At 43.7% G+C, this 26,178-nt stretch overlaps 1 protein-coding gene across 1 annotated transcript; it reads right to left on the reverse strand.

The window, feature by feature from the left end:
* Positions 1-7,957: 7,957 nt before the first annotated feature.
* actr2a (actin related protein 2a) lies at positions 7,958-25,528 on the reverse strand. Its single transcript, XM_013135379.4, has 9 exons — positions 25,481-25,528; positions 23,010-23,120; positions 16,286-16,501; positions 15,247-15,319; positions 13,945-14,081; positions 13,532-13,681; positions 11,770-11,915; positions 10,978-11,110; positions 7,958-10,307 (listed from the first exon to the last, which is right to left on the reverse strand). The coding sequence occupies exons 1-9, from the start codon at positions 25,526-25,528 to the stop codon at positions 10,137-10,139; spliced, it is 1,185 nt and encodes a 394-aa protein (XP_012990833.1). The 3' UTR covers positions 7,958-10,136.
* Between the last annotated feature and the right edge of the window lie 650 nt (positions 25,529-26,178).

Here is a 26,178-nt window from a genome sequence, read left to right on the forward strand (position 1 = left end):
AAAGCATCATCAAAGAATGATGTTTCCACCTCCATGCTTCACGGTTGGGATGGTGTTCTTGGGGTTGTACTCATCTTTCTTCTTCCTCCAAACACGGCAAGTGGAGTTTAGACCAAAAAGCTCTATTTTTGTCTCATCAGACCAAATTACCTTCTCCCATTCCTCCTCTGGATCATCCAGATGGTCATTGGCAAACTTCAGTTGGGCCTGGACATGCGCTGGCTTGAGCAGGGGGACCATGGGTGCGCTGCAGGATGTTAATCTATGACAGCGTAGTGTGTTACTAACGGTTTTCTTTGAGACTGGTCCCAGCTCTCTTCAGGTCATTGACCAGGTCCTGCCATGTAGTTCTGAGCTGATCCCTCACCTTCCTCATGATCATTGATGCCCTACGAGGTGAGATCTTGCATGGAGCCCCAGACCGAGGGAGATTGACCGTCATCTTGAACTTCTTCCATTTTCTAATAATTGCGCCAACAGTTGTTGCCTTCTCACCAAGCTGCTTGCCTATTGTCCTGTAGCCCATCCCAGCCTTGTGCAGGTCTACAATTGTATCCCTGATGTCCTTACACAGCTCTCTGGTCTTGGCCATTGTGGAGAGGTTGGAGTCTGTTTGATTGAGTGTGTGGACAGGTGTCTTTTATACAGGTAATAAGTTCAAACAGGTGCAGTTAATACAGGTAATGAGTGGAGAACAGGAGGGCTTCTTAAAGAAAAACCAACAGGTCTGTGAGAGCCGGAATTCTTACTGGTTGGTAGGTAATCAAATACTTATGTCAAGCAATAAAATGCTATTTAATTATTTATAAATCATACAATGTGATTTTCTAGATTTTTGTTTTAGATTCTGTCTCTCACAGTTGAAGTGTACCTATGATAAAAATTACAGACCTCTACATGCTTTGTAGGAAAACCTGCAAAATCGTCAGTGTATCAAATACTTGTTCTCCCCACTGTAGTTTATGGATAAACAAAATCCGAACAGACATGATGAAAAATCTAAAATATTTTATTAGTACCTGCAATATTATTACTAAGATTGGAACAGTACTTTGATATTTTACTCCTTACGCAAATATTAATATTTCACCACCTTGATTATTTATGATCTACATTTTTTAAATACGTATTTTCCCTTTTACAAATGCTTTCTAAAATCAGTTTGAACAGGACATAGCAGTATAATCCAATTTTAAAGTTTTAAATAATTTTAAAATTTTAAAGGTTTTATCTATTCATGTGAAGCTTTTAAATGTTTAAATTGTCATCAAATGAACATTGTACTGTAGTTTGCTGTTTGAACTGGTACAAAACTAAAGTTGGCAATTTACTGCCAAATGCAGTTACGGAATGTTTACACACAATCACAGTAGCCATGCAGCCATGCAGCCATGCAGCACTGTTGTGCAGGCCAGCCCGGGCAGAGGCACAAGACGGCAGTTCTCTGGTTTTGCCCAATTAGTTTGCAATATTAGAAAATAATAGATAAACGTTTAACTCTCTGACTAATTCAACAGCATCAACCCCTTTTTCGATGCAACAAAACAAATCAAACTTTGAAAGACTGAGTGTGTGGTATTACAGTTTGAACAAGAGCATATCGGAGAGAATGTGGGCTGGTCACTACATAACAGTGGGGCAGCCCTTGTCTCATCGCGCTCTAGTGACTCCCTGTGTAGGCCTGAAGCCTAAAACCTCCACTGGGGTTGCTGGCCAGAGAATTTGCTCTCCTCCATGCACTTATTTCCTGGTTGAGCGAGTAGGAAGATATGTCGGGAATCAGCTTTGTGCATCGGTCTGCAAAGTTGTTAAAATCACAAAGAAGGCGAGGGAAAACCAAGTAACAAATACAAAAATGAAAAATACAATGATTTTATTGAACCGCCTTGCATTGGATGTGCTACTCAGATAGAGCACAGACCAAGGTTTAGAGACACGTGCAGTATATTTGTCACTAGTTAGCAAGTTTTGGAGCAAGTATTGATCAGCAATAGAGTCAAGTGAAACCCTTATCTAGTATTGAAAGGGTTGTATTTTGAGACAGGCTTAAGTAAGCATAACAACCTAGATTGTTTTATTCTATGTAGGCGCTCTTTTAATAATGCATTTTATTTTGTAGTGGATCCTGTCATCATACAAGCTGATGTAAGTCAATTTAGTCTTCTATTTGGCCCATTGCCCATAATCTCAAAACTTTAATGGCAAGCCCTAATGTAAAAATTTTTTTAAGTCTCATAAAATATACATCAATGTTGCTATAGTTTTCAGAAATCTAAAGCTACATTTAAATTGCTCCGTTGATTTTGTCTGATAGGTCTAAATTATGCTCAAATGCTATCCTAAAACTGTAATTACATGTTGTTGTAGTCTCATCATTCATGGTCAATCCAAATGTTCCCAAGAATCCTCACTACTTTCATGTCTCTACACATGGGACAAGATATTTGCTAAGTGGCCCCAAAAGTTAATAAAAACAATCCCACCCAGTTGACAATAATTTTTTTGAAACTCCTTAATGCTGCTGTGGCTAAAATGGGTTTTGGGGCCTTGAAGTCCTCTATCCATCTCTATGGTTAAGACTTACTGCATTATTATTGTTTTGGATTACTTGGTTAGTAGCTCTCAGAATCAAATTAGGCCTAATCAAAGCCAAGCCTACCCAGCGTTATAAGGCATAATACAACACAACCTCTACACGCACACACACCCACACACACAAAATAGACAAAAATAACTTAGCGTGCACTTGTATTGCTGCAGCGTGGGATTGAATGCAACCCATTGCTCTTTAAGTAAAAAAAAATATTTTTCATCTTTCACACCTTGTCCAATAAAGTATACAATGCCTCAAAATAATATAGTACATTTTTTTACCTAGTCCAAGATAGGCATTAGTGTCAAAAACATGACCGTAGGCATTTCAACCATAGGGTCTAGTTTCAATGACATATTTTGGTAATTTGATAAGGATATGCAAAATGATTCCTGTTCAGATGGACTACTCTCTCAACAAATCATGGGGCAGAGATATGCCAGAACTATGTAAAATGAAACCACAGTTTGCAGGTTAAACCTGTTTATTCATTTTTGAAATGCACTTAACTCCTGGAATCTGTCTTACTAGCTACTGTTTGGTATTACTCAAACACATCAGATAGTGAAGGAGGTCCTCTCAATATATAAAATACTTGGTCATTGAAACCAGACCCTAATCACTGTTGCCTGGGGTCAGCTTAGGAGACAATATGGGCATCACCATAAAATACACACGTTTTTACCATTCTGACCTGAGCCTAGGGGTTGACAACAGAGACTGGTGAGAACCTGGGGATTCCGTCCATTATATGTGACCCTAGATGAGGGATGTGTTAGCCTATCATTCTGGCCTGCTAGAACTCTGTGGCCAAATCAAGAGTTCCTGCGTGTTGACCAGAGTTTGTCAAGTGAACACACGACTTAAAGCTCTGCACATTTGCATGGTGTTAATGTGAACGCCAGTGTCTCCTGACATTCTACCGTTGAAGTAGAGACCCTCAAAGAAATCCACATCTGTCCAGCAGGGCTACTTTTGTGCCTTTATTTTACCAGGTATGTTCACTGAGAACACTGAGAACTAATTTACGGTAACAACACAGGAGCAGTAGATTACCTACTCGCCCTAGGTTTAGGACAAAGAATGCGTGCCATCTCTATTTCACTGACTGGTGTTGACCAATGCCCCCACCGGCAGTATGCTCTGTGTCAGACCCCAAATTGCGGACATGCCCTCTGGCACCAGTTCCATCCCATGCAGAGCCAGGGAACTTCAGGGCTTTATTTGTGTACCGCTTCCTCGTCGGTGGGAAGTTGTGGGAACACGGCAGGACACACATCAGGATGTTATTTGTGCGAATACAGTACAACCACCGAGAGAAAACCACAATGCACAGGGGCCACTGGGTGGGGGTTTGCGGGGCAAGGAAAGAGACGGGTGTGGTGGCATTGTCTCCGCAAGCGCCTTGTTTATCATCTTCAGCTATCTGGCAGCAGATGTTAGACAGTCAGGGACAGGGAACTCCAAAATGAGTTATCATGTTTTGTTATTTCAGGAGCTGCTACCTGAACAATAAAGTCAATCTATGAATATCACTAAGTCTGTGAATATGCAAGGATTCTCCCACTTAGAATGATTTAAATATTTAGTTACAATTACTCCATGGGCACCTGCAGTGGTTAAATTTAAACAATTCTCGGGTCAGCCCAGTAGTATTCCCGTGGCCCAATATGTTTGACAATGCCCACAAATCCTCCATGAACCAAGCAACAACCTAAGCCTAGTGGACACAAAATATAGGGCCTGAGGCTGTTTGCTTTGGACAGCCGAAAGCCAAGCCCACACACACAAACCAGACGGATGCCTGTTTTTTGTACAAACCGCCAATATCCCAGTCTAAACCTCTGGGCTTGCTACGTGCCCTGTGTCAGTTTAACTTGTGTGGCCAATATTGGACATAGCGTTGTTTCTAAAAAGCCAAAACCCTGGCGTGTGTCTGTTGGCGCGACTGGGTGTAGCTAGTGTTGAATCAAACCAACAGGAAAAGTGCAGTGAAAATAATATGACCAGTGTTTATTTTCGTGGACGCTTGTATCGAGAGGTTGTCTGCCGTTCCGGCCACATTTGGGGTTACTCCGAGGCACAGAATGGCTTCAGTTCCCACTGCTTCACTTTAGGCCGGTAGAAGGAAGGAAGTGGACTTTAACTGTTAACTTTATTCCGTCTTAACCCTGCCCCCACTCACCTCAGTTACTTGAATGTTCCACCCTTCTTTTAAAAAAGAAATCCCCTGCCAGAACGGCCTAGGTGGTCACTTTGCAGATAGCTGGAACTAGTTGGGTTGCAAAAGTTGTGTGTTTGCTCACTGCATCAACAGCCAGTGTGGAGAGCTACAGTTTGATTCTTGATAAGTGCTACACTGCATCATTACACAAACGTTGTCAGATAAGTCATGAAGCCTCCCTCAAAAGTTCTCTACAGTTTCTCCATCAGCAAGCATTGTTCATGAAATGTGTCGATTGAATAGGGTTGAAGCAAAATAAAGCACTATACCTTCTGGGGTGAATTATGGATGCGCAATTTACTCCACACACACACACACACACACACACACACACACACACACACACACACACACACACACACACAAACATGTTTGTTTTTCTATCTTTTTGGGGACGTGAGACCTGACCCAGAAATACATGTTCCCCTTTCCTTAAACCTGACCATAACCCAAATCAACTTTTATGCTTACCCTAATTGGCAATACCTAAACCAGAAAGTAATCTATATTCTAACACTGTGCGCAACTGTGTGTTTTCCCCTGAACCTAGAGCAATTTCTCTAATGATCTGCCAAAAGCTGTTTTGGGGACCTATTCTCTGTGTTTTTATGGACATCAGCTCCCCACATGGACACACAAATGTAGATTACACACAAACACACCAGGTTGATCACACATGCGCGCAACAAGAAGACTCTCACACACATATAAAACAAGGAGAAAAATGACCCTACAAAGATATCCTTTGACCCGTGAAAACAACAACAACAACCTGGTTGAATCCCCCGCCACAGGAGCGCTGAGTGATCCCATCAAAAGCCCCAGTCAGAATGCAGCGAAAGCCCAGCATGCGCAGGCCGTGAGGCAGCCGCCTCTGACGGGATGTTAGTCTGGGCCTGATTTAAATAGGCCCCAGCGTGTCTGCATGGCTCCCTTTGTTTACACAGATGAAATCTGAAACAAATGTGAACGCGATACCCCTCCCGTCCCTCACGCCCTCTCCTCCAGCTCCCTGGCTCAGTATCTCAAACGGAGCCATGTGTGCCATGTTTTCTTGGACCAGAATTAATTCCCCCTTACGAGAAGAGATTGCAGTTATACTACACTGTTACTGCAGTGTATTGCAGTATTACTGCAGTAAGGTAAAAGTACTGTGCAAAAAAACAAAAAAAAAACATTGCAGTAGGTTTGTGGTTCAACTTAAATGATTTAGCAATTGCTGCATCATAAATACCAGTTGACTGTTGTTATACTATTTTACAGAAGTTTCTAAGCTGTACTCTTTTTTGTTAATAAGGACTCAGAGTGAATGACAGCAAAGGATAGCAAGGGAGTGGCCTTAAAGGTTGACTCCCATCACATGATCATAGATCTGATGTATCTATCCAGCTAAAACGTACCATCTCGAAAAATTGGTTTTGAAGACAAATAAGGACTGCCAACAATGTTTTGCCTTTAAAACAGAGAGAGCGGTGCATTCCCCCTCCCCAAACAACCTGCTGCGCATATGAGCCTCACTCTAATTGGTGGTGATCTGTCTGAGATGAGGTAATATCACCTTTTTAGAACGGTTTGTTTTTTAAGGAGCTTTGTACTTTCAAATGGGGGTGATCATCTGACGGGAGTGTGCATTTAAAATAGAAGAAGAGGAAGTGATTCAGGACCCCTTACAGTGCTAACTTTTTATAGCTTCCCTTTCAAGGCTAATTGCCTATTCTCTTCTCGCTATGGTTCCAGGCTTTAATGGCCATACGCTGCTTGGTCAAGAAAGCCAGAAGAGGAAGATGGCTCTCCACATTCTCCCCCTTGGAAGAGCATACTTCCTGCAGGTCTTTTCAGCACCTTAACTGCTCCTTTGCACCTAAAGGTCCAGAACCATAATAGTTACTAAGCATGTTGCTTGGTTGCTACATTGTTTCTAATGCATGCAAACCCTATTTATTAATATCGCGTTGCCCCCATTCAAGTTGAAAACAGCCATCTGTACAAAGAGTCAGGCAATCTGCCTTTTCTCCAAATTACAATTATCCAAATAATCTTTGTTGTGGGACTTAGTGTGTGGGTTTTCTTAGTAAGTGGCATTTTTAAGCCTGGTTGGTTGGCTTTAGCCCGAGGTAAATGCTCTAATGATTAAAGAATCGTTTTGGGATCAGAGGGGATTTTTAGGTCTTGGTTAATCCTTGACGAAGTGTTCCCTAAGTGGAACACAAGTAACAATGCTTTGTGGGAAAGGTTTGAGTGTGGGTAGAAATGGCATGATCATTAACCCCCCCCCATGCCCCCACCCCCAGAGCAAATTAGCAAGTTTTCCCTCATGAAAAGGAAACAAGTATAGTGTCAGGACAGCCCTTTCAAATGTGACACGAAAGCGGCTGGTAGATAAAGGAGGCCAGCCCCCGACCCCCCCACCAGCCTCCACACTGTTTCCAGAGCCCTCCAGAGTTCAAAGAGTCCCCTGCTAACGCCACACCCCTTGGCCTCAGCTTATCCTGTCTGTCTTTTGTCTTTGGTGGTCTTATCACATCTCTGATCTAGAGATAAGAACCACTCTTACCAAGACAAACAGGTAACCATGCTGCAAGTCTTTCTCATTTCACCCTCACGATGCTTGTTGTCTGCTAATGTCACCAACCACAACAGTAGATGTGAGGTGGGACGTTACCATGTCAAACTGCCAGAGGAGTCAGTCTTGTGTGCGAAGGCCATCGCCTTGGAATTCTTGATGGGTGGGAATTCCTCCTGCAGTGCCACGGCAACGGTGCCACATCAAAGGAGGCAGTAGAATGGATTGGTTCTGCAACAGTGCCTTTGCAGAAAGCAGAAAGGGACTGGTTCCCTCAAACTGGAGACTTGACCCCCCCCCCCCCCCCCACCGCAAATATCTTAGCAGAATGCCCCTCTCCAAGACAATACCCTTCAATATGCAGCTTGAATATTTCTGTTTCACTAAAAAACGGTCAGAACTGTGTTTAACACAGCATACCCAGGCATCTGTATATGTGAATATACCAACTTGCTCCTTTTTCCTCAGCCATCAATTCCTCAGCCATCAATCTAGTTTTATTCAGGAACACTGCTGACAACAATATCAAAGTATTTATGGACACCACATGATCCATGTCAAAGACAGAGGCCCATCAGATATTTATAAATCACTTGCTTTATTTAAATCAGCGATAGGCAGTTATGCTATAAACAAAAACAAAACAAAAAAAGATCCAGTTACAAAAACTGCACTTGGCACTGGATGACCATTTTGTCAAAAAAGGAAAATGTTACATATATTGTATGAAGTGCCTCCAATATACATATGACAACCAAAAAAGGAAAACCTTAAATACCAGCTTTGTGGTCTCTTTCTACTGACACCAAATTCTTATATTATAAACGTTCAATACCCCCAATAACCCCCCCCCCATCCCATCCCCAATAACCCCCGGACCCCCCCCAAAAAAAATCTTCATGGAGCTGAGACAAGAAGGTTCCTGTTAGTCTCAGAAGGACTGTTATAACAGGTTAAGGTTCAGTATGCCCCAAACAGAACTGGTCTTAGGTCTACTTTGTTGTACTCAATGGTTAAAGGGTGGGCCTGGGCTAAAGACAGCGGCAGGGTTGAACTGAATTCCATTTAAATTCCTGCAGTTCAGAAAGAACACGAAGTACAATTAGGTACAACTGGAATTAGAATTTCTTTGACTTTCTAAACAGATAGGAATTCAAATGAATTCACCTCAACCCTTAAGAGTAGATGCTAGACAAGTTGTTGAGGGCTGAATGGAAACTGGACCTTCAAAACAAACTGACCCCATGTGTCCAGAGACCATGCTGATGACACATTCTCACTCTTTACTCAAGTTCACACTGGAGTAATGCAATGCAAAAAATGAAGACACTAAAACATACAAATAAAAAGTCAGACAGATTGCAAGGCAAAACTCTCCAAAAAGAAAGCGCATCGGCGAAATGAATGAAGACAAACAAATGGAACGTTAAAGAAAAGGTTGGTCAGTCCTCATTGGAATTTAATACAAATGTTCTGCCATGAGTCGAATTTAAAGCCTTGGTCACAACAGAAGGCCAACCGTTTCTTTGTCATCATCACATTCCCCTTAAAAAGTACAGTTCACACTTTTTATACACCTTGGCCTTATAATCCCTTTTTCTACTTGTAGTTGATCCCCAAAATTGTTTAGTTTAATATTTGGTTTTGTTAAAGAGAAATTGGTTTAGCACATTTCAGTAAGTCATCACCTTCATATATACTTACAATTCACTAGGGAAATGTATTAAGCATGTTATAAAATGTTCTAAAACACTCCAAACCAACTCATTTCACACCAGAATCCCCATTGTGAATATCCCTACCCTATTACTAGCATTCAGTTTTAGCTCAGAAAGGAGGTCCATTCAACCGATGACATAATTGGTTAAATCTGTTAAATGAGCCTTCCTCTGTGACAAACCATAAAATAATAGTAACCACTTGGGGAATCAACTACAAGCATGTGAAAATAAGGCCAGATCTTAAAAATTAAATAATCAGTGAACTGTCCCTTCAAGACACATGACGGCAACAGGAAGTAGGGATATTCGAATGGGACAAGAGAGCAGAAGGACCCTGTGAAGAAATAGATAAATGTCCCCCAAAAAGGCATGCCCTTTAACCCCCCCCTCCAATGCCAAAACAACCTTAAATTAACCTAATTCACTATGAGAGTCTCAAAAAGAGCAAGCAATCACACTGCTGATAAAGACTTGACAAAGCGAGGCGGAGGGTTTAGGAGGGGGGCAGCTTGCCTTTGACGTGCATAAAACACAGGAGCCTCCAATACCCCCCCCCCTTAATAATTACTGACTTCATGATCCTTGGGATCATGTTTTCAATGAAGGTTTGTGACATGCCACCAACTATTCCAAGGAGACGGATTGTTAACACTTCCTCAATGCATTTCCTGCGACCCCCCCCCCCCCCCCCCCCCCCACACACACACACACACACACACACACACACGTCCGTAGAGGGGGGGGGGGGGGGCAATTCAGCAAATCTGTGACGGAGGAGGCAAAAACAACAGAGAAGATGAGCGACAGATGGATATCAAGTGGAGGATGTAGCGAAGGACAGGGGGTATAGAGGTCGTGGCAGCGTTCAAAGTGACGCCACATCCTCTTTGACAGGGCACTCTCATTGAATTATTCCCTGGGCAGTGCACTCCCCTACTGGGCTCTGGTCAAAAGCGGTGAGTTATCTGGAGGTTTCTTGGAGGTGGGGGGGTTTGGGGGTGTCCCCGGGCGTGCCTGCCTTGGTGGGGGGCAGGTTTATCTGACGGTGACACCCAGCTTCTCCAGGACACGCATCCCCTTCTCCTGGTACTCCTCCCTCGTCAGCCAGAAGTTGTCCTTGTCCTTCATGATGTCGGCCAGCACAGCCCCACCCAGGAACACCATGTGCTTGCGCCGAGGGGGGTCCTCAATACGGATCTTGAATTTCTACACACATGGAGGAAAAGGAAGAGGGAGGAGGATAGGAGCATGGGGTGGGGGGGTGGGGGTAGAAGAACAAAGGAGAGGGGAGAGCAAAGAACGGGGGGGGGGGGGGGGGGGGGGGGGAGAAGACAAAATGTCTGTTGAGAGTTTGTTAACAACTTTTTCATCTAAAAATAGATGTGAAATAGCCTGATGGTCAATGATTATAGATAAAGGCTGTCTCAATGAACAGCACTGGCAGGACTGGCTTTGAAATCTCTGGAATGGACATGGCTGCAGTTGGAGCAGTAATGAACGAGTTGGGAACAATGGGACTTTATTTTTATTTTTTATTTTGTTGTCAAGCGCATGATTTAAACATGGTCTCATGACAAAGATGGTGTCTTCTTTGTGTTGAAGTAGCACACTGACTGCGTGTTGTTCAATTTAGGGCAACACTGCCTCCTGGTGGAGGACGAAACAGCTGGCACAAGAATTCCATACAAAAATAAAATATAGACTGTAGTTGTCAAACAGATCAATGAAAGGTGCTATAAAAGTTAATGTGCCATTATTATTATTATTATTATTATTATTATTGAAAACCAAACATCGTAAAACACATGAAAAAAATTACAATAAACTGACATGCACTGAAAACAAGAGGACATGTTGATGGTGTGGGCATCCTTACCGAGAGCTTGTCAACGTCTCCCTTCAGCACGCGCTCCAGATAGAGCTGCTTCAGCTCACGCTCCAGTCTGGAAGGAAGGCCCGGGTACATGGTGGAACCGCCTGACAGCACTATGTGTTTATAGAACTCGGACCTGCGGGCAGAACATTCTTATTGGAGCTCTGGGGACAGGAGGTTAAGTGAAGGGAAGACGAGCCAGGGAGGTCGGAGGTGTGGAGATAAAGACCAAGTTAATGCAGTCATTGACACCTGCACAACAAAGTGTTTTGTGGAGTTCTGCCAACTGACCCGGCACCATGGGCACCCTGGGCCAGCGGGGACACGGTCAGACAAGACTGCTTCGTCTCATCACGCCTTCATGACTCCTAGGTTGGGCACACGCGAGCTCAAATCGGGTTGTAGATCGGTAAATGAGCCCTCTGTGAACGGAGGTGCTGGCGAGGTACTTTCTGGTTGAGCGAGCTGTTGTGATGGAAAGCGGAACAGCTTGGACAGATGGCGCTTCAGACGAGACGTCTCAAATCTCCCACTCTTGCTTGCCAGGAGTTGCTGTGATGAGGCAACGCCATAACCGCAAAACCCCTTTTCAATAGTTCCTCTCTAACAGACTTTCCCACAGTTCTATTTCAAACCTTGCATTTTTCAAGAGTGTAGAACGAGAAGTAATAAAAACGGCAAAGGGAGACTTAATAAAGATAAAGGAAGAAGTGACGGGCAAGGCGAGACGTTTGTCAAGCATTTTGAAAGTGCTTAACAAAGTCACTGGTGAATGCGGGTCTCTCGCCCAGTTACCTGGTGTCGATGTCTGCGGCATTGATGGTGTTAAAGAGGAGCTCTGCCACGCCAACCCCCTCAACGTTGATGAGGTGAGGCTGGAACAGAGCCTCCGGGGCTTCGAATCGCTCACCTCCCACCTTGATCGTTCTGCCGTCAGGGAGCTGGGGAAACAGAGAGGGGGTACCACGTTTTAGGCGACATCAAGAGAGGACCGACGGTTTCCTTGTGCTAGAACAACGCTAGGTGTTGGCCGCTAGACCATGAAGAAAAACTAACCAGAGTAAGGCAAGCGCATCATTGAAGTACACCGTCTAAGCTAGGGCCCGCCAAGTCCCTTTACATTTTTGTTTGAACCCGGGACTAGCAAATTAGTTTGGGCTTCATTATTAGTGTTAAACCCCATGATTGGGTGCGTGCGTGCGGGGGGGGGGGGGGTATTTCTAGGCCCAGCATCATCAATAAGTAACTTTGATCAACATTGCTGGAACCGTGTACATATAATCTATTCTGCATGAAAAGGTTTGGGTAAAGCTGAAGGCAATGCTAGGCTAGCCATGGGCAATAGGCAATTCTAGGCTAGCCATGGGCAATGCTAGGCTAGCCATGGGCAATAGGCAATGCTAGGCTAGCCATGGGCAATGCTAGGCTAGCCATGGGCAATGCTAAGCTAGCCATGGGCAATGCTAAGCTAGCCATGGGCAATGCTAAGCTAGCCATGGGCAATGCTAAGCTAGCCATGGGCAATGCTAGGCTAGCCATGGGCAATGCTAGGCTAGCCATGGGCAATGCTAGGCTAGCCATGGGCAATAGGCAATGCTAGGCAATGCTAGGCTAGCCATGGGCAATAGGCAATGCTAGGCTAGCCATGGGCAGCGTTCGGTCTCTCCCAGGTCAGATGGAGCCGTCTGACAGACAGTAGTCCTTTTACTGTGCGTGACGGAACATTATGTGAGAGGCAGCATAAAGGGCCCATTGACAGGCACAGTCTGGAGTCCGGACTCGGAAACAGAAACCAGGTCGTCGTGTGGCGTGGGACTCTGGACTGTACAGGAAATTATGTCACCCCGTGGCGGTGGTGGAGTGGGGGGTTAGGTTCTCCAACGCCACAGTGGTGCTCTTGTTCCATCCTCTCTCCTCTTGCTCCTCTCGTATGGTCTGGGCAGGAAAAAGGGGAGGGCGTGGTTTCCGACCACCGCGCAGAGGGGAGAAGTCAGTCGCCTCTCTCGTTACATCCTAAGATTCGCGCTTCCGCTGTGGTTCGACTTGTGCCCCGGCCAGTTTGCTCAGGGATTTCAGAGTGTGTTTGCCTTGACCATCCCGGAGGGCATTGGAACGCCCCCCTCCCCCCACATACACATTCAACATGGGCTTAACAGTTTTCAGTCTTTCTAATGCATCCTGTCCACAAGGAGGTAGTGTCACCACATGCTAACAAAAATGAATTCAAACATTCTTCTAGAACAGTAAAATGCTTAGCAGGCAAGATTTGAGTCAAGCCTAGTGTGTTGTTTCCATGAAGCAGAATCAGTTTCAGTATGCACAAAACAAGCACACACAAAAAATATATATAAATAAATAGAGCCATGTTACTGATTGTAAAGAACTGGGTCATAACCGAGACCACGTTGAACCCTGTTACCGAATGTAAAGAACTGGGTCATAACCAAATTTTGTTGAGCCATGTTACAGACCTTAAACAGAAGGACTAGAACAGAACTTGTACTACAACCTTACTGACATTTACGGACTTGACCGGCACCAGTGCAAGTTTACTGACCGTGTACGACTCGACTAGCACTGTCGTCTCCAGGGCCAGCTTCTGCTCCTGCTCAATGTTGTAGCCCACATAGCACAGCTTCTCCTTCATCATGCGTACCGTCTCAAAGTCTGCAGAGTGGTTGAACGCGTAGCCCCTTAGCAACAGCAGCTGAGTGACAGATAAAGAGCAGAGGTCTAGCCTATGCTGGGATTGTCGATACGACAACTAAAGCAACAGTTGGGATGGATATACTGATATGACAACTGTAACAGCTGGATGGATTTACTGCAAGCAATGTAGCACCTTCTTAAGCTGGGTGGATTTTTCACCATATTGTTTCCACTTATCCAGTGTTTATCGAGATCAGCGCAAAAACCTTGTTTTGAGGATTTGTACAAATTAGCATTAGGAATAGGAAACCAACTGGGAACCTTGATGAGGTAGCGTGTGATGTCCCTCCCGGCGATGTCCAGGCGCCGGGTCAGGTGGGGCAGGGAGAAGCCTTCATACACGGGGCAGATGTGAGTTACGCCGTCGCCCGAGTCCACCACCACGCCTGTCAGTAGACCTAAAATTCAAAAATAAAAACAGGAAGCAGTGCCTATATCAGGTCAGGGCTGGCCAGAAACTGCACAAACACAAGAGTTTATTTCCTATAAAAAGGAATCATCCCCCAGCTGATCCATCCCTCATCCCCCAGCTGATCCATCCCGCATCCCCCACCTGATCCATCCCGCATCCCCCACCTGATCCATCCCGCATCCCCCACCTGATCCATCCCGCATCCCCCAGCTGATCCATCCCGCATCCCCCAGCTGATCCATCCCGCATCCCCCAGCTGATCCGTCCCGCATCCCCCAGCTGATCCGTCCCGCATCCCCCAGCTGATCCGTCCCGCATCCCCCAGCTGATCCGTCCCGCATCCCCCAGCTGATCCGTCCCGCATCCCCCAGCTGATCCGTCCCGCATCCCCCAGCTGATCCGTCCCGCATCCCCCAGCTGATCCATCCCTCATCCCACAGCTGTGTTTTTTGTAACAACTTGCTTTGGTCAATAAAGCCTTTTTTTCCTGAAAATACTAATTGTAACGGATTTACAAGCCGTCCAGCACAAATGGCAGTACTTCAAAACACTGAATCCATTGGGAATTTCACAATATGTGTTGGTGCTTAGAAGAATTCAATTGTAATTATTAATAGGGACAATATACTTACTATAAGACATAAATGGAAGGGATAACCACGTCAGTATGGATTGTTACAGGACTAACTATAGTATTATGAATACAGAAGTATTTTGATAGTACTTAATAAAAATTCAAAGAAATCTTTCAACCTTTTTATTTTTTTTACAGGTTTGGTGAATATAAAACAATCAATTGAGAAAGCCCAGTTAAACCACTTGTAATTAATATGTTGCTCGTATAATAGAGCATTTTATGCAGAATCGTGATCTACATTCAAATAACAGCATGCTTTCCAACAAATTATTGTATACATTACAGTCATAAAAATTATTCAATACATTACAGTGGGTTCCTAAAGAAACCTTTAATTCCTACGTTATAATGTAACTACTAATAGCCATTTTAAACACCTGTTCATTTGTGACTCACTGTTAAAATGAGGGAACAGCAAAGCTGATAACCGCCAGGTATTACCTCCCTGCATTTAACAAAGTTTTCAGAAAGGCCTTTTAACTTGTTTATGTTTTCTTTAACTGATAAAACTTACCTTGGGCGTACAATGTGAGCACAGCCTGGATGGCAATGTAAACCCCAGAAAACTGGTATGTCTCAAACATCACCTAGGGAAGAAACATTGAAAATTCAACATAACGTAGTCGCTGCAACAAAAGCATGTAGTTAATATATGTGAGTTACTAAACAGTTACTTAGCATCTGTAATTTAATTCCAAAACAATTTAGTGTTTTGCATTGGTAGTAAAAAAAGTAATATACAGTATCTAACCTCTACTACTCACAAACCTGACATTTAAATGGATGAAAAGGGGCATACTAAGAAGTTGTACATGGCCTCTAATTTGCTCCAAGTGTTTAGAAGGAACAGCTGGAATGATCCAGAACAGTGGCTCGGACTGACTCCCACTGAAGGTCTGTCATCGGGCAGCAGACCCGTTGTTCAAATGCTTTAGATATGCTTGATTTCACTCATCTGGCAAAAAGGAACTAGTCCCAAAAGCCAAAGTGTGTCCCTTTGGTATTTCAAACAGGCACAATAAAAACATTTATAAAGAAAATATATATATCAAACATTCTATTTAAACTGGTGTCTGCCAACAAGCCCTGCTGGCTTCAGATTCAATGACTGGCAAGTTGCAACTCCCAGATGGAGCTTCTTAGCGGGGGCACTAGTGCCTACTCAGCCAGGACAGGCAGAGGCAAGTGCCCACTGAAAGTAAAGAGTTCATTACTTTGTGAGTCATCACACCTCCTCGGCCTTTCTGGGCACTCACATACACACGGTTTCACTAATAAAGTGAGGACCAGAAATGTACTACCACAACAAAAAAAACAACTTTCCATAATCTTCATCTCAATGACCTAGCCTTGGCAAAAACACAACCAACACCTAACTTAAAAAGCTAACCCTTAATGCCTAAACCCAAAATATAAGCCTAAAAAATCTGATTTCTTAAAATGACCACCTGCCAAACGGTCCTCAGTTTGATATGAATTCAAGAACACACACCACGAAAAACAGAAGCAGCAGTCGTCAACAGGACCGCACAGACCCAGCCGTTGATACGCACCTCGATGATCTTCTCTCGGTTCTTGGTGGGGTTCATTGGTGGCTCTGTGAGCAGGATCTTGCAGTTCCTGGAGTCGATGTTGAGCTTCTCTGGGCCGAAGGTGTAGTCCCACAGGTGCTTCATGTCATCCCAGTTCCTCACAATGCCGTTCTCCATGGGGTAGTTCACCTCCAGCATGGAGCGCAGCTCGCTCGCCTCGTCCCCCACCATCAGGTCCTGGGGGAGGGAGGCGTTAGAGGTCCGTCAGTCAGATTAGGGTCAAGGGTCCAAACCAGGACGTGACATTTGATGGGGTTTCACTGTGTCATTGCAGAATGACTGCAGATACATAACAGGCATGGCTGGATGGACAAAGATTAGAAGGTAAAACATTCACAACATGGAGATAATGCATCCTCTTAAAACATTCCAAAACACTTCAAACCATTCTCAAAACAGGATTATTATTCATTTATTTAAATTAACTGACATTTGCCACAAGAGCGGTGTGAGTATAACGTTAAGCGAGTAAAACGGGTTATTCCAGGGATAGGAGGAGGTCTCAGAGTAATTCTCCAGGCATGTGGCTTTTAGTGACCTGACCAGACATTCAGTACTGCTTGAAAGCATTACTCCAACGAGCAGACGGGCAGTAGAGATGGCCACGTTCCATGGAGATGGCAGCCAGAGCACACAGTTAGTAGAATCTAACTGGGATACCGATCTTCTCGAATGTCTATAGCCTGCTGTGTATATGTACTCAGAACAGGCCTACCAACCCAACAGTTCACTGGTGTTAGATGTGACTGCATCATTGGCAAACCCACGCTCAAGGTGGGGGGTATTTTTATACTATGAGGAGTTCATTATAGCGCTACATATTTCATGTTTTTTTTAAGCTGAAAGCATACAAATTCAACAATTAGTATTAGTAGCTTCCTTCCGCAATTGCTTGGGTACACACAAGGCCACAAAAAAAGAAATTATATTTTGAGAACACTGATTAGCATGTTTTGTTAAAGGAATATACACTCACCTAAAGGATTATTAGGAACACCATACTAATACTGTGTTTGACCCCCTTTCACCTTCAGAACTGCCTTAATTCTACGTGGCATTGATTCAACAAGGTGCTGAAAGCATTCTTTAGAAATGTTGGCCCATATTGATAGGATAGCATCTTGCAGTTGGAGATTTGTGGGATGCACATCCAGGGCACGAAGCTCCCGTTCCACCACATCCCAAAGATGCTCTATTGGGTTGAGATCTGGTGACTGTGGGGGTCATTTCAGCACAGTGAACTCATTGTCATGTTCAAGAAACCAATTTGAAATGATTCGAGCTTTGTGACATGGTGCATTATCCTGCTGGAAGTAGCCATCAGAGGATGGGTACATGCTGGTCATAAAGGGATGGACATGGTCAGAAACAATGCTCAGGTAGGCCGTGGCATTTAAACAATGCCCAATTGGCAATAAGGGGCCTAAAGTGTGCCAAGAAAACATCCCCCACACCATTACACCACCACCACCAGCCTGCACAGTAGTAACATGGCATGATGGATCCATGTTCTCATTCTGTTTACGCCAAATTCTGTCTCTACCATCTGAATGTCTCAACAGAAATCGAGACTCATCAGACCAGGCAACATTCTAATTTTGGCGAGCTTGTGCAAATTATAGTCTCTTTTTCCTATTTGTAGTGGAGATGAGTGTTACCCGGTGGGGTCTTCTGCTGTTGTAGCCCATCCGCCTCAAGGTTGTGCGTGTTGTGGCTTCACAAATGCTTTGCTGCATACCTCAGTTGTAAAGAGTGGTTATTTCAGTCAAAGTTGCTCTTCTATCAGCTTGAATCAGTCGGCCTATTCTCCTCTGACCTCTAAGATCAACAAGGCATTTTCGCCCACAGGACTGCCGCATACTGGATGTTTTTCCCTTTTCACACCATTCTTTGTAAACCCTAGAAATGGTTGTGTGTGAAAATCCCAGTAACTGAGCAGATTGTGAAATACTCTTGACCACACAGAAATTGAACAGGTGTTCCTAATAATCCTTTAGGTGAGTGTATATTACAGTGGGGTTATGTTGGTTAGCCTAGACCAGCCTCCCATCACAGAAATCAGTAAAAGAGTAGGTGTCAATGAGTAAGAGAAAGTTCATCGAGAACCCCCCCCCCCCCGATTATTCTTGTTGGATGACACGCACAATTTCCTAGCAGACGTGGGAGCACAAAAACTGCAAATGCACCCCCCCCGCCTCCATCTTGCTTACCATCTTATGGTTATTCTAATCTCAACAGGAGAGGAAGAACGTTGGGAAGAATGAAGACAGAAATTAGGAGAAAGTCAGAAGTTCAATCTGAGTGTGCATTTCACACTGGGGTGTTTGACTTATTTCATTGGTACACTTAAAGAAATACAGTTAACTCAGCACTAATAAAATACAGTGGGGAGAACAAGTATTTGATAACCTGCAAAATGTTTCCCACTTACAAAGCATGTAGAAGTCTGTAATTTTTATCATAGGTACACTTCAGTTGTGAGAAACGGAATCTAAAACTAAAATACAGAAAATCACATTGTATGATTTGTAAATAATTAATTTGCATTTTATTGCATGATATAAGTATTTGATCACCTACCAACCAGTAACAATTCCAGCTCTCACAGACCTGTTGGTTTTTCCTTTAAGAAGCCCTCCTGTTCTCCACTCATTACCTGTATTAACTGCACCTGTTTGAACACGTTACCTGTATAAAAGACACATGTCCACACACTCAATCAAACAGACTCCAACCTCTCCACAATGGCCAAGACCAGAGAGCTGTGTAAGGACATCAGGGATAAAATTGTACAAGGCTGGGATGGGCTACAGGACAATAGGCAAGCAGCTTGGTGAGAAGGCAACAATCTCCCTCTGTCTGGGGCTCCATGCAAGATCTCACCTCGTGGGGCATCAATGATCATGAGGAAGGTGAGGGATCAGCCCAGAAATACACGGCAGGACCTGGTCAATGACCTGAAGAAAGCTGGGACCCCCTGCTCAAGGCAGCACATGTCCAGTCCCGTCTGAAGTTTGCCAATGACCATGTGGATGATCCAGAGGAGGAATGAGAGAAGGTCATGTGTTCTGATGAGACAAAAATAGAGCTTCTTGGTCTAAACTCCACTCGCCGTGTTTGGAAGAAGAAGAAGGATGCGTACAACCCCAAGAACCCTAAGAACACCATCCCAACCGTGAAGTATTCTTTGGGGATGCTTTTCTGCAAAAGGGACAGGACGACTGCACCGTATTGAGGGGAGGATGGATGGGGGTATGTATTGCGAGATCTTGGCCAACAACCTCCTTCCCTCAGTAAGAGCATTGAAGACGGGTTGTGGCTGGGTCTTCCAGCATGACAACCCGAAACACACAGCCAGGGCAACTAAGGAGTGGCTCCGTAAGAAGCATCTTAAAGTCCTGGAGTGGCCTAGCCAGTTTCCAGACCTGAACCCAATAGAAAATCATTGGAGGGAGCTGAATGTCCGTATTGCCCATCGACAGCCCCGAAATCTGAAGGATCTGGAGAAGGTCTATATGGAGGAGTGGGCCAAAATCCCTGCTGCAGCATGTGCAAACCTGGTCAAGAACTACAGGAAACGTATGATCTCTAATAGCAAACAAAGGTTTCTGTACCAAATATTTAGTTCTGCTTTTCTGATGTATCAAATACTTATGTCATGCAATAAAATGCAAATTCATTACTCACATTAATTCATACAATGTGATTATCTGGATTTTTGTTTTAGATTCCGTCACTCATAGTCTAAGAGTACCTATTATAAAAATTACAGACTTCAACATGCTTTGTAAGTGGGAAAACCTGCAAAATCGGCAGTGGATCAAATACTTGTTCTCCCCACTGCATATATTACAAAATGGGGAAAGATATAGACAGATCCACCCAACGCGCGAACACGCTGCCATCCAGATGACGTCTTTCGGTGAAGGCCTTGCTTATTTAAGCAAAACAATGCCAAACCACATTCTGCACGTATTACAAAAGCATGGCTCCATAGTATGGGTCTGGGTACTAAACTGGCCTGACTGCAGTCCAGACCTGTCACCCATTGAAAACATTTGTCACATTATGAAACAAAACCCATGACAAAGGAGACCCCGAACTGTTGAGCAGCTGAGATCCTCTATCAAACAAGAATGGGACAACATTTCACTTTGCGCATGCAGACACACAAGTTTGTACAGCTACCCTCATGGGGACCAGAAATTTGAAATTGCATGCTCCCTTGCCCTAACCATTACCCTAAACCTAACCCTTACCTTAATTTAACCCTAATCTAACCCTAAACCTAACACTAACCTTAACCTCAATAAAGTAACATTTATGCCTAAACTTTACCTAGATGTAATGCCTAACCTTAACCCTAAACTTAACCAACAATGCCTGGACCTTAAGGAAACTCCAATTCTAACTCTAAAATAAATTGCAAGTTTGACCCTAAACCAAAACTCCGAGCCAGAAATAGACTTTTGCCACACAGGGACCAGCAAAAGGTCCCAATGAGTACACTTTTTTCTGGTTTTACTATACTCATTGGGACATTTGGTCTCATTGGGACAAAAAAAACCCAGACATTCCCTATGGTCGATAAGCTAGATGCAATGAGAGGTGGTCCTAGAAAAAATATTTGCCAAAACTGTTGTAGCAGTAATTAGGGCGCTATGCTTCAAAAGACCACAAGGTATGTGATGTTATCTTCCTGGTTTTGTTGGTGGCCCGAATATTGAGTGAATTTACTCTGCTCACCAGACACACTTACTGAACTTGGTAAACAGTGTCAGTGCAATGGTTAGCAAGAGAGTCTGTGTCTCCCTTTTGGTCTTATGGATGAGAAAGAAAAAAATTATCTCCCTGACCAGGAAAACTGAGGACAGCCTCACAGAGCTTCAGGAAAGAAGGCCGTACAATGATAGGAGACGTTCACCACTGGCTTTTGAGTCCGGTCAAACTGTCCAGACCTCAACAACCTGTTTAACCTGAGTGGAGCTCAGACAGACACCGTCTGACATGCAGATGGTGCCGTTGTGGCAGCCCGCTGTGTGGAGGCTTCTCATCCAGCACTGAGGACATCACTCCTCTGTAGATGACAGACGCAGCACTGGACTGACGTCAGGGGAAACTCACTGCACTGGACTGTGTTGACCACACCGTCCAGTTCAGCATGTAAGAATGCTTCTGTCGGCAAGGCCATCCTCTGGCTTTTACTATGAACGCAAAGTTACAGGTTCTACCTACATAGTGCAATCTAACACTCTGGTACCCGGCGAACGTGCTTCCGTTTTGTACTTTTTACACAGCAAGTCGAACACAATGAGGTCTACCGGACATTGTTAATTGGTTGCAGCTCATTGCTAGACACGACCGTACCGACAACCCGATTGGTCGGTTTGATGTTGGTGTGTTCTCTGGTGTGCCAAAAGCAACAGGTATTGCGGTTCTGGAAGGAGGCGCTCGTTCTGGAACTGGGCTGTTCTTTGACCAAAACACGGAGCAGTCTTTTGTGGTACGGAAATACACACCCATTGTGAAGTGCCTGAGTGCAATCGCATACATGCCTGCGGTGCTGGTGGCCTTGGCCAGGTGCACAGTCTGGCTGTACGTGGCCCGTAGATTGCAGGCCTGCAAAAGCAAACAGGCTAGCAAGGTACCACTCCGGGCTGTTGGCAGCCATGTGGTGTGGACACGATGGTGGATGTGTCAACCCACATAACCTTCTGTAATGGTCGAATCCTACTCCAATTAAAAATGTTGACTTGTCCATTCAAATAAAGCATTTAAGATTAATGTGTGTGTGTGTGTGTGTGTCGCAGAGGCCCACCCATCCTATCATAAAATACTGCAACATTATCAAGAGCAATCGTTAATGTGTAACAACCTGATAGCTAGGCAAGGTGTAACCTCTAGACTAAATCAACAAATCATCATCAGTTTCCTAAATGACACTCCAGTTCACAATGTAGTGCACTGCGTTAGATGAGGCCCAATACGATCTGAGGTAGGCTATATAATATTTGTTTCCCATTGGGATCAGTGTGTTGGAAGGTTAGACTTCCAGGACACTTGACAGAGAAAATACTTTTGATACTAAAATACTGTCCGAAGGCTGTAAACTCAAATGGCCTGTTTAAAGGGACACTATATTTCTACTACCATTTTGATTTATCAGGTACCTACGAGGTAGTTTTGCAAGTCATTGCTAACTAACATAAACAAAACTGAAAGTCTTGCTAGCAGATACAATCAACCTCCAGTCATTGCCCTAATGCTAGTGGGAGGGCGCACAAGCTCTAGTTTTCAATTTCCTTCCAACTGCAAGGAACTGCAGAATTATATCAATGAGTTCCTGAAGAATGCCTTTAAGGCTAGTCTTTGACACAAAAGCATCAGCTAAAAAGAAAAACAATCTCTCTCAGACCTAATAAATGACATGGAAATCTCAAAAAAGATCAGTGGATAGACCAAGGAAAATTCCAACTCTATTGTGAAAGTGTAGATGAAAAAAATCAGCACTCTTGAGTTAGATGTTCTAAGGAAGAAAACGTGGAACCATAGTTCCTCCCCATAAACATTTTAAATTAATGAGGACAATGAAGAATTGAACCTGATGGAGGGGAAATTACAAAAACAAAACAATGTAATTCTATTACAAACAGACACCCCTTTGAAGTAAATAAGTTTAGCTTACCTTGATCTCAATATTTCCAACTTTAGCGGTGGAGCGAATGATTGGCCTGCCAACCAACGCAGGGAAAATATGCTCTGGGAAGTTGGAGCCTGCATAACCGCACTTCACAAACTAGGGTTAGAAAAGACAAAGGATGTGTGGGTGTCAAACATTATTTTTGCAAGTTAAGACAAATTAATTTAATAGAACAAAGAACACAAAATATTGAGAGAGATTAAAAGGATTTAAAGCCCAATATGTACAATGCAGTCAAAGCATTTAGCCGAAACGCAACCAAGTGAACCTTTTAACCAAACAACACAATAATCAGGGGAAGTCAACTCTTACCCTACAAAGCCCAGAGCCTCTGGTTCTCTTCTACATCATCATTAATTGCACCCACCCGGTGTCCCACGTCTAAATAAGTCCCTGATTAGAGGTTTGCAATGAAAAAAAAATCAGTGAGACTGGCCTCGCGGTCCAGATTTGAGGGCAACAGACCTGTCCTGTTAATTGACCAGGAAACCCCTGTCTCTCCATTTTCACAGAGCAGTTTGAGTACAGTTTCCGGATTAGTTCGCCCTCCCCAAATTCTTACCTCACCACTAGTGGGGGAAAAAGCTAAACTGAGCCAAGAACAGCCTCCAGGGGGTCACTCCAGCTGAAGACCCTTTACAAGGGTTACACAATCGACAATCCAACAACACTGGTGCAATCCCATAAACACCTGATGTGTGCAGGTCCAACCGCATCATTGAGGTTCAAGAGAGAACATAGGTCAGGAATTTCATTCAAACCCGCTAGGCTGTAGTTTGCTATATATAATCCCTCATTGAGGTGCTCAAATTAGTGGAGCATTGTGCTTTTCCACATAGATGTTTAAAATCTATTGTTTTTTGTTAAACTCAATATTCAGCTAAGTGAATATGGCTAATGTACACTAAGAAGACCAAAGGGACTAGGAGGATCATATTATGGTTCTTCAGTGGAACCGCGTGGGAAACCCATAGGCTAGTCGAGGGGAAGAAATGTAACAGATATTTCAAAGAACTCTGTTTATTTGTTCCTCAAATAACATTTTGAGGAACCATTTAGAAAGGGTTCTTCAGAGAACTTGTAGGGGTTTCCCAACAGTTTCAGTTGAAGAACCCCCTAAAAGATCCTCCAGGAAAATTGTATTTCTAAGTGTACAACATGCATAAAGCAGTAATAGACATGATGACCTCATCAGATTGCAGAGGGAGAGGTTACTCAAAGACTGCTCTTACAAGCAGAAACACAGAAGTTGGGCTACTGTGTACAGTTGTCCCTTTCACACCCTCACCAGCTATGAATAGCTACTAGTGTGTTTTCATTTGCAGTGTGAAAGAGCTTTGAGCAGCATAGTTTCTTGTAGTAGGTGGCTGAAAAGCGACTGAGTTAGCTAACCTCTGGAAGGAAACTAGCTCCAAAAATCGTAGACAGTGGAAAATATTATTTAGCCAAACTACACAGTAATCTTAGTTAAAATGTTGGCGTTTAAACAGCATGAATCAACGGTCTTCTACATGTCCTTCTTAACCGGATGACTTCTCGTTATCGACATCTTTTAGAAAAGGGTTGCAAGAGACCTGACAACTCCTTACATGGAAGAATGGTTTCTGACTTCCCCCTCACTAGAAAAATGAGGCATGCGCATTATCTTGCACTCGACACAAGTAAACGTGCATAGCTCGAACATTGGCATAAATACTTTAAAGTTGTTTCCTGCTGGGTTTTAATAAAACGGTATGTTTGAATCCTCATCTATTTAAGCAATGGACAATGAAACAAGTCAGACGCACGCAACAAGTTCAAAAGCGCTTTCGACGAGGGCGGGGTTACAGATGCTAGATGATCTTTTGTGAACAACTGACAGTGAAATTTGGAGTTATGATTATAATGATGGAAAATTATTACAAATAGCCCCCTGGTTTGCTTATAGAAGGGTAAGGTAATTATTAAATTGTTATAACGTATGTAGTTATTTGGCAGCTCACAAGATCTTAGTGATCTTTGCAGTATGCCACTTAACAATTTGCAACTTCGTTACGTTAAACGACTAGTATAGTGAGCTCGCCGCTAGCGAGCTAACTAGCTCGATCTGATTACAGTCAAGCACCAGCACTGCATCCGCAGCTCAGACACAGTAATCTATCGTCCATAGCTATTCTCACCGATTCACGAATAATTCAAACAGTCGATACAGTGGAACCAGTCGATACACGTAACATTCCACGTGTAATCCTTTCCACCTTATTGACAGATGCACGACCTCATTGAATGCCTCGCTAATTGACAAGCTGACGGACACATTCCTTTGACTACCCACCCGAACCGTGGCTATGCAAGCTAGCAAATGAAGCAAGCTACTTCCTGTTTCTCCCCATCTCGTCTCCTCTGCCAACAGGCACCGCATAAAAGCCGGGGTGCGTATAATTTGACGATAGAACACGGTCTGTTTATAAACTTACCCCAGTCCCATTGTCGCAAACCACCACTTTCCTTCCCTGACTGTCCATTTTCACGAAATCCAGGAACCAGCAGCCCTCCTCTGCACAACTTTCTTCGGCAAGGCGGAAATCAACACCCCGGCTCTTGCAAAGGGCTTCTTCCGGAATGTACGACACATGCCCATGTTACACACACACCTATCAGAGTAGAGATAGCCAAGAAATTCAACCAATTACATATGGCAACGCCTTTCCATACACGTTTTTATTCGACAACCACAATGATTGACAGTATTTTGTCAATCAGAATTTTGAAGGTAAATCAAGATATTAATCCCTTTGATGACATAATTCATCCTCAGAACTAAATCCTTTGTCAAATTAACATTTATACACGTGTAAGAAATTAAGATGACTCAGACTGCTACACTGAAAGAAGAGTATTTTCAACAACTAAAGTTCTGATCACTTTTCTGCAAAAATGAATTACAGAGTGATATGGAGGCGGGAACCTAAAGCAGCATTGTTTAAATGTTTACATAAAAGCATGACTTTTTGTACACTTGTACAACTCAGTGCCTAAAAAGGTATATAAACGCAACCATCACAAAAACACCCCCTAACATCCATGGCTGTATTTATGCAATTTCACATAACAGGCGAACGTATTTTCCATCAAATCTACAGAAGCAAACATAATAACACCTACACCTAGATGG

Source organism: Esox lucius, chromosome 9, assembly GCF_011004845.1.
Source record: "Esox lucius isolate fEsoLuc1 chromosome 9, fEsoLuc1.pri, whole genome shotgun sequence".
NCBI lineage: Eukaryota > Metazoa > Chordata > Actinopteri > Esociformes > Esocidae > Esox > Esox lucius.

Excerpts from the sequence above, each read along its gene's own strand:
- actr2a (XM_013135379.4), bottom strand. The coding sequence starts at position 25,528 with ATGGACAGTCAGGGAAGGAAAGTGGTGGTTTGCGACAATGGGACTGGG. Across the intron at positions 11,111-11,769 it reads GCCGCAGACATCGACACCAG|GTCCGAGTTCTATAAACACA; the intron begins GTAACTGGGCGA and ends TTCTGCCCGCAG. Across the intron at positions 10,308-10,977 it reads GAGACGTTGACAAGCTCTCG|AAATTCAAGATCCGTATTGA; the intron begins GTAAGGATGCCC and ends CCATGTGTGTAG.